General features: G+C 39.5%; 1 protein-coding gene across 1 annotated transcript in view; it reads right to left on the reverse strand.

Moving 5' to 3' along the window:
* schip1 (schwannomin interacting protein 1) overlaps window positions 1–9,010 on the reverse strand; it is a 492,362-nt gene extending 483,352 nt beyond the window's left edge. Inside the window, exons 1-2 of the mRNA XM_022678779.2 lie at window positions 8,901–9,010; window positions 8,515–8,575 (exon numbers count right to left, since the gene is read on the reverse strand). Coding sequence (XP_022534500.2) covers window positions 8,515–8,575; window positions 8,901–8,923 — 84 coding nt within the window. The 5' untranslated portion in view covers window positions 8,924–9,010. The remainder of the gene's footprint in view (window positions 1–8,514; window positions 8,576–8,900) is intronic.
* Window positions 9,011–9,256: the final 246 nt, after the last annotated feature.

Raw genomic sequence — 9,256 nt, forward strand, 5'->3', positions numbered from 1 at the left:
GTCATGGGATACAATACTAGTCACATGTCTCATTAAAATGTGGCATGTCAGTGTGTATCGTCGCTGTCCAATGAAAAACAATATCTCCATTTTTGTCGATTTTTAGTTTTCTTCATAATTTCAACAAATCAACTGTCACGTACACTGTGTTAAAATTTCTTGATGAATGGGCCAATAGAATTTCTCTAAAATTATCTGAAATGAACTCAAATACAGTTTTTACATTGACTTCAATTCGAAGTTAGGAAGGTTTTATCTATCTCCTGTAAAGATACTGTTTTGTAGACACTTGTTTTTTATTGGACAGTGACAATATATATTATAGTAAATACTGTTTGCAGTATATATTGTATACATTATTAAAACATAGTTGGTTTAAAGAGTAAAAAAAATGCTTGAATATCATTTAACACACTTATTTACCACCCTGTAATTTTACCTTGGACAGAAATACAGATATTCGTTTTTTTTTTTTGCTTTGACAAAGAGCTATTATTGCTATTTTTTATTTTATATAACGCTATAGTTTAGGGCCAAATATAAGCTCTAGTTTCAATTACCTGATTTACTTTAGTAGCAATGATGGTGGTCTGGTGATGAGGTGATGAGCTGCTCTCCAGTATCAACAACATTATTTTCTCTCAAAGTCGCAGATGCATATTCACCAGCTATTTCCCCAGCTTTGCCTAGAACTTTCTCTGGTTTTTGAGGTGGAAATATAATGACTAAATACTGTAATGTAACAGTCTTGGGGTTTTAAAGAGGAACAATAGCATTTGCAGTTCACAGTGCAGCAATGCCAAGTTAAACACAGTTTAATGTTCGGGAACATCTTTAAATATCTTTGATACTTTAACGTTTCTGTTGGAATCAACGCTTTAGTCTAAAATCACACTGCATCCAAGGCCAGAGTCATTTAGAACATTTATTTTGTTGCTACAAACTGTGCAGACAGATGCAAGTGCAATCCCTCTGATCTTGAGTTACTCCTGGCTTATTAAGACACAGTCAAGGCTTTCAGCACCAGGCAGGCTGTACTCTATATACACTCATCTACTCCTCCGGGAGAACAGAGGAAGCGGAACACACATCCGCCATCTAATATCTGTCTGTCTCTCTCTTTCTTTCTCTTTCTCTCTCTCTCTCTCTCTCTAAACCTGACCTACCTCTCTCCATCTCTGTCTACCTCGCAAATGAGGTTTTTGGCTTCGGCACACCACCATTGGTTCTTCCTTTATAATGTATTTCAGAAGCCATTAACTGTCTCCTGCGAGGCTGCATCAGCGGCTTCAAGCTGGAGCCTGACAAACATCCGCCAACGCACTTGTGCTTCTTGCATTTGCTGCGGTTCAAATACACAGTTTTGGTTTGATTTGACTCTGACAACCCCTTAAAAGGTTCAGAATGGCTTCTGCGGAGGAATGCTGTAGAAGAATCGCTTGTGTCCTTAAAGAACCTTTCAATCGACAGTTTTCTTTAAAGAACAATGTTTGTAAATGGGTGTAAAGGGCTTTAACCTCTAGTAATTCTTCTCTGAATTGTTCGTTATGGAGTAAAAAACATTCTCTAATCCTCTAATCCTGCCAACTACCCAATCTGTAGTCTGGTTTCCACACCCAGAGAGCCCAGAATGACTACAAGACAGATGTTAAACTTTTTAAACTGTTAAGCTAAGATTTACAAACCATAGAAATCTAGGTAAGTTATCACAACCACAAGTAGGGATGGGCATTTTAAGTCAGGTTTAGAACACCTGACAGGTATGGAACCCAGTAGCAGGCAAACACAAAGTGCTGTAGCTTTTGGTATCTCTCAGCTTAGAGCCCAGAAGGACTACAAGACAGACACCTGTTTTTTTTCCTAAAGAGGAGTAAGAATTGAGCTTCAGCTAAGGTTTATTAACCGTAGAAATCTATGGAAGTCATTCCAACCACTAGTGGGGATGGACATTTTAAAACAGGTATTAAATACCCGACAGGTATGGAACCCAGTAGCAGGCAAACACTGTTCTGTAGCTTTTGGTATCTCTACAAAAAACTATGAGACTAGACACAGAATAAAACATGAGTAAATACTGGCGGTGTGTTTAATAGACAGAGACAGCTTAGAGCCCAGAAGGACTACAAGACAGATGCTGACCTGTTTTTTTTTTCCTAAAGAGGTAAGAATTGAGCTTCAGCTATGTGACTAGATACAGAGTGAAACATGAGTAAATACTGGCGGTGTGTTTGATAGACAGAGACAGTTTGGAGCCCAGAAGGGCTACAAGACAGATGTTAAGCTGTCTTTCTTTTTCCTAAAAAGGTGCAAAATGAGCTTCATCTAAGGTTTACTAACCATAAAAATCTAGGTAAGTTATCAAAACCACTATTAGGGATGGGTATTTTAGGTCAGATATGGAACATCTGACAGGTATGGTAAAACATAAGTAAATATTGGTGGTGTGTTTGGTAGACAGACAGCTTAGAGCCCAGAAGGACTACAAGACGGATGGTAAGCTGTCTTTTTTCGAAAACAGGTATGAAATAAGCTTCTAAAAAACTATGTGACTAGAAATAGAGTAAAGCATGAGTAAATACTGGCAGTGTGTTTGATAGACTGATACAGCTTGGAGCCCAGAAGGACTACAAGACAGATGATAAGATGTCTTTCTGTCCTAAACAGGTACAAAATGAGCTACAGCTAAGGTTTACTAACCATACAAATCTAGGTAAGTAATCACAACCACTCGTACGGTTGGGTATTTTAGGTCAGATATGGAATATATATCTGACAGGTATGGAAACACATGCTATGCGACTAGATACTGAGTAAAACATGAGTAAATGCTGGCGGTGTGTTTGATAGACAGAGACAGCTTAGAACCCAGAAGGACTACAAGACAGATGCTAATCTGTTTTTTTTTTCTAACCATAGCAAGATATGTAAGTTATTACAACCAATAGTAGGAAAGGGGAATTTAAGTGATAATAACCTTTAAGTGCTTGCATTCGTAATCAGTGGTCCCTATGAAGCTAGGTCATTAAGGCAGCCACTGTTTAAGGTAGGTAAAGTGATCCAGACTAGGAAGGCTTTGGGAAGGCTTTGCACTACTTTAAACATTTTTGTGAGGATTTATCATGTTGAGAAGTCTAGACACTTTTAGACATACAGAAAAGAACACTGTGTATCAGAAATATCACCTGTACATCACTGAGATGTTTGGCTTGAGTGGTTTCTCAGTTTGAGCTGTGATTAACTACTACTGTCCACAGTGAAGGTCAGCGCAGTCCTAGCAGTACTATTGATCGCAGGGGAGGGGAGGGGGTGGAAAGATGGATGGATAGGTGGATGGATGGATAGGTGGATGACTTGATGGGCAGATGGATTGCCGGCCGTGAGAACAGACCGGGACTGCGTTTGAAATCTGATCAAAGAGCTTTGCAAGGATACGACATCTTTAATGTTACTTGTCAGCATAACAGTTCACGAGCATTGAACACAGCGGGCTCCGATAAACAGCAATGTTTGACGGGTTTTATGAGTAATGGCAGCATTATTACAGTCGATCAAGCCTCGTCATAGCAAGCGCGCTCAATATACCAATTTCTGAAGTGCTGGATACATCACAGCTCTATTAATTATTAATCATTAAGGAGCTGCAATGTGAAGAGGTGGAATACAGTCCCATGACCAGGCGATGTGTATAAGTATGTGTAGTCACTGGAAATAAATATAACATTTCAAAAAGGAGTTGATAGATTTTAATAAAAAATTTTATACTGTATGTGTGGATGAGCATTGGCCTTCTGTAAAATGCCAATTTAAAACCCTGCCATGAAAGTCAACATACTATACTGTATGTGGCTTCAGAATCCAGGTCCAAAACAGATACCATAGCAACACCTTAGCAACACCATAGTAACCACCACAGATACCATAGCAACATCTAGCAACCACTTAGCAACACCTTCGCAACCATCTAGCATCCACTTAGCAACACCATAGCAGCCACAATATATAATATTTGATTACCTTAGGAACCAGTTAGTAACACCATAGCAGCCACCACAGATACCATAGCAACACCTTAGAAACCACCTATCAACACCTTTGCAACCACCTAGCAACCACTCAGCAAAACCATAGCAGCCACCATGGATACCACTGCAATATCTTAGCAACCTTCTACCAAAACCTTTGCCACCACCTTGCAACCACTTAGCAACACCATACAAACTACCACAGATACCACAGTAACACTTTAGAAACCACCCATCAACAACATAGCAGCCACCACAGATACCATAGCAACCACCTATCAACATCTTTGCAACACCATAGCAGCAACCATGGATACCACTGCAATATCTTAGCAACCGCCTATTAATACCTTTGCAACCACCAAGCAACCACTTAGCAACACCATAGCAGCCACCACAGATACCAAAGCAACATCTTAAAAAACACCTATCAACACTTTTGCAACCACTTAGCAACATCATAGGAGTCACCACAGATATCATAGCAACACCTAGCAACCACTTGGCAACAACATAGCAACCACCACAGATACCATAGCAACAATTTAGTAAACACCTAGCAATCAGTAAGCAACACCATAGCAGCCATCATGGATACCATTGCAATATTTTTGCAACCACCTAGCAACCACTCAGCAAAATTATATCAGTCACCACAGATACCATAGCAAAACTTTAGCAACCACTTAGCAACCAGAAACCACCCATCAACACCATAGCAGCCACCACAGATATCAAACCAACACTTTAGTAACCACCAAGCAACCAGTAAGCAACACCATAGCAGCCACCATGGATACCACTGCAATATCTTTGCAACCAGTTAGCAACACCTTATAAATCCCCTATCAACACCCTTGTAACCACCTAGCAACACCATAGCAGCCACCACAGATACCAAAGCAATACCTTAGAAACCACCTATCAACACCATAGTAACCACCTAGCAACCACTTAGCAACACTATAGCAGCCACCATGGATACCACTGCATATATTAGCAACACCACAGCAACCACCTTCACTACTATTGTTATTAGAGGTGGACAATTTGGTACAATCAAACTCTCTTTATCAGGTTTCTTGATCAGATTTTTAAAACATTATTTGATCTGAGAATCAGATCAGCGTATGCTTTTTAAATAATCAGATAACTTTTCAGTAATCTGAAAGTTCATGTAACGGCACTCACTGACAATGCAGTGATGTTAGATAATTCATCATCACCCTAGACCATAGACATTAACAACTGCCTTTACGCTGGATCTTTTAATTACCTACTTACTTTAATGCATCTAATTAGTGTAGCCCTCTGCTGTAAAGTTCTGAAGAGCTGCATGCATTAGCCTGCACTGCTAATAGTGACCTTTTCATAAATAACCCTTTAAAAAGGATATTTAAAGAACTATATGCATAAGGAATTATTAACGTCATAAAGAAGAAACATTCAACAAGGAAAAACATTCATTAAACATTCACATGTGCATTTTCAAACTGGTCCTTCATGACCTTCAGTGACATGTTCCATGTTTTTTCTCTGTTTTTATGAATCAGGAGTTGATTTGAAATAAAATAAATGGTCCTTTGAAGTCAGAGGACCATTGGCTGTGTCTATATAACCATTGGTTTTACTTAAGAACCCTTGAGGAACCCTCTTTTAGGAGTTTAGAAGAGGCACTTATAATAATGGTACAAATGTGATGCTCTTGGACAGCTGGCACTGAGCTTGCTTTATGGGTAATATATATATATATATATATAGGTTTACTGGCCCAGCATTGGTTAAGCTATGCTCTCCATTATCTTTCCTGATAATGATTCATAGCCATCCATCATCTGCACCTACTGTATGTGTACCTCATGCACGCTCTACATTTAGATCATTAGAACCATGTTTTAATGGGAAGGCAAGATCCTTGAGTGAAATTTCTGGATGTTTAATAAAGTTCAGTTTAAAAGATGTACACATTTTGAGGAAACTAAGCACCTATTGGTGTTTTTTTAGAGAACCTTTTAAGAAAGATTTTTACTAAGTACTATGTCAAAGTACGATGTATGTTCTGTACAGCATTGGAAAACACTCATAGAACCATTTAAATATGTTTATGGTTCTTCTGATTAATAGAAAAGCCTTTAGGGGACAGTAGAGACAGTTACTCCAACAAAGACAAAGACAAAGACAAAAAATGAGTAAGCAGATGTCCTAATACTTTAAGTTATATAGTATAAGAAATTGAGGTGTTTTTGAGTTCTTTAGTGAGCTTGGGCGAGAGAGACATTGATTTGAAACCACCTACCAACACCTTTGCAACCACCTAGCAACCACTTAGCAACAACATATCAACCACCACAGATACCATAGCAACACCTTGGTAAACACCTAGCAACCAGTAAGCAACACCATAGCAGCCACCATGGATACCACTGTAATATCTTTGCAACCAGTTAACAACACCTTATAAATCACCTATCAATACTCTTGTAACCACCTAGCAACCACTTAGCAACACCATAGCAGCCACCATAGATACCGTAGCAACACCTTAGAAACCACCCATTAACACCATAGCAGCCACCACAGATACCAAAGCGACACCTTAGAAGTCACCTATCAACACCTTTGCAACCACCTAGCAACCACTTAGCAGCAACATAGCAGCCTTATGCATAGCCCTGTGTCAAAGTACTATGTATGTTCTGTATTTCATTGGAAAACACTCATAGAAACATTTAAATATGTTTATGGGTCTTCTGATTAATAGGACAGTAGAGACAGTTACTCCAACAAAGATATGTTTTTGAAACCCTTGAATACGGACAAAAAAGTAGTAAGCATGTGTCCTAATACTTTTGGCTATATAGCGTTGTAAAGAAATTAAGGTGTTTTTGAGTTCTTTAGTGAGCTTGGGCAAGAGAGACACTGATTTGACAAAAGCATGCTTTTAAAAACCTTGATTTTGGAATAAATAATGAACAAGCAGGTGCCCTAACAGTTTTGTTCATTAGTGTATTAATGAAAAGCAATGCAATATGCATCTTGTAGGTGGCACACAACATGGACCTTAACCAATCAAATCCTCACAGCAATGCTTCTCCTAAAAAATCTGTCCTGGGAAACGGAGACAGTCCAACAACTCCAACAAGGATATGATTTCAAAAACCTTAATTTCAAACAACAAAAAATGTAAGTTAAGCAGGTGTCCTAATACTTTTGGCTATATAGTGTTTTAAAGAAATGTAGGGGTTCTTTACTTTTTCACTGATAGAAAGCTGGTAGAAAGCCTTTCTTGGACAAGAAAGAAAGTGATTTGGCAAAAGCCTGCTTTTGAAGTCCTTGATTTCGGAAGAAACATTGAACAAGCAGATGTCCGAACAATTTTGTTCATTTGGTGTAGAGATGAAAAGCAATGCAATATACATTTTGTAGGTGGCACACAACATGGATCTGACATCCTTAACCAAAGCTAATTGTTACAATGTTGTGGCTAAATGCAATCAAACCCTTACAGTAAACCATCAAAATATGTCCTGGGAAACCGTGACAGTCCAACAACTCCAACAAATTCATGATTTCAATGTTTAAAAAAAAAGTGTTAAGCAGGTTAAGTTAAGCGAGTGTCCTAATACTTTTGGCTCTATTGTATAATACTGAAGTTTAGGTTTAGGAAGAGTCTCTTGGCTTCCTCCAATACCTATCTAGTAAAAAGACATTCTTGGACAGATAAACAATGGATGCAGGTGTCAGGATGAGCTGGGACTCTTGTTGAAGTTGAGGGTCGCATGGATTCCAGTCAATACATGCAGATTCTTGAGAACAATGTTCAAGAATCAGTGAGAAAGTTGAAGTTACGCTGAGGCTGGATACTTCAACAAGACAACAACCCTAAACATAAACACTGCTCAAAATTTACTAAAGCATTCATTCATGCAGAGGAACAAGTACAACGTTCTGGAATGATCATCTAAGTCCCCAGACCTGAATATTACTGAAAATTACTGAAAACCTGACTGACGTGAAGATGGTTTGTAAAGAAGTCTTGTCCAAAGATATTTTTAACCAGAAGCCAGAATTTAGAGTATTTATTTGCAGAAAATGAGAAATGGCTGAAATAACAATAAAGATGCAGAGCTTTCAGACCTCAAATAATGCAAAGAAAGCAAGTTCATATTCATAAAGTTTTAAGAGTTCAGAAATAAATATATTTGGTGGAATAACACTGGTTTTTAATCACAGTTTTCATGCATCTTGGCATGTTCTTCTCCAGCAGTCTTACACACTGCTTTTGGATAACTTTATGCAGCTCCTCCTGCAAAAAATCAAGTTTGGTTTGTTGGCTTGGGATCATCCATTTTCCTCTTGATTATATTCCAGAGGTTTTCAATTTGGTAAAATCAAAGAAACTCATAATTTTAAACTGGTATATGGCTGATATATGGGCATACAACATTTATAGGACACAACTGACCAAATTTGCACATTAATGAGCACATACCTGTGTGATGCACAGAGACAGTCTCTTCCTCTCCGTCTCGCCTCGTGCTCTCGCCACGTCCCTGCAAGGGGGCACAAAGAGGACACGAGCAAAGTTGGTGGTCTCAGAAAAGCCACCAGCAGAACATAACGCTATAAACGCGAAGCTCTCGCGCACATCACGCGCCAGGCAGATGCATCTTTTTTGCCGATGACATAATTGATGGGTAAAAAAAAAGATGCACGAGACCAGCCAATCAGCCAATCAACAAATCAATCAGCAGTCACTCAGCAACGTCTAAATCCATCATCGTGCAATGCACAGCATCTACGAAGCACGAGCGATCATATATTTAAACTACACGCCTTGCAGGAGGAATGCATTTCGCGCGCCGAAAAGACACCCACCGAAAAGAGCCGGTCCCCAGCATGCTCGGATCACGTCCTGCTCGAAGGTGCGCGAGGAGGAAAGCAGCGGAAACACCAGCAGTAGCAGCAGCAGCTCCGACTTCCAGATCGTTCTCTCAGCCAATGAGGCGCTTCAGGACGCTCAGCACGCTCTTATAGCCCGGCGCGAGCAGCCAGAGCACTGTGAGAAGAAGCGCTGCTGTAATCAGCATCAATCAGCAGGCTCTTCTTCCACACGCGCTCACACACACACTCACACACGCACAGAGAGCGCGAGCTGCACGCGGAGGATGGAGAGATAGAGAGAAAGCGTTGAGAGGATGCAGAACATCAGAAAGTCAGAGGTGATGAGATGT

The sequence above is a fragment of the Astyanax mexicanus genome, chromosome 4 (genome assembly GCF_023375975.1).
Source record: "Astyanax mexicanus isolate ESR-SI-001 chromosome 4, AstMex3_surface, whole genome shotgun sequence".
In the NCBI taxonomy this organism is placed as follows: Eukaryota; Metazoa; Chordata; class Actinopteri; order Characiformes; family Acestrorhamphidae; genus Astyanax; species Astyanax mexicanus.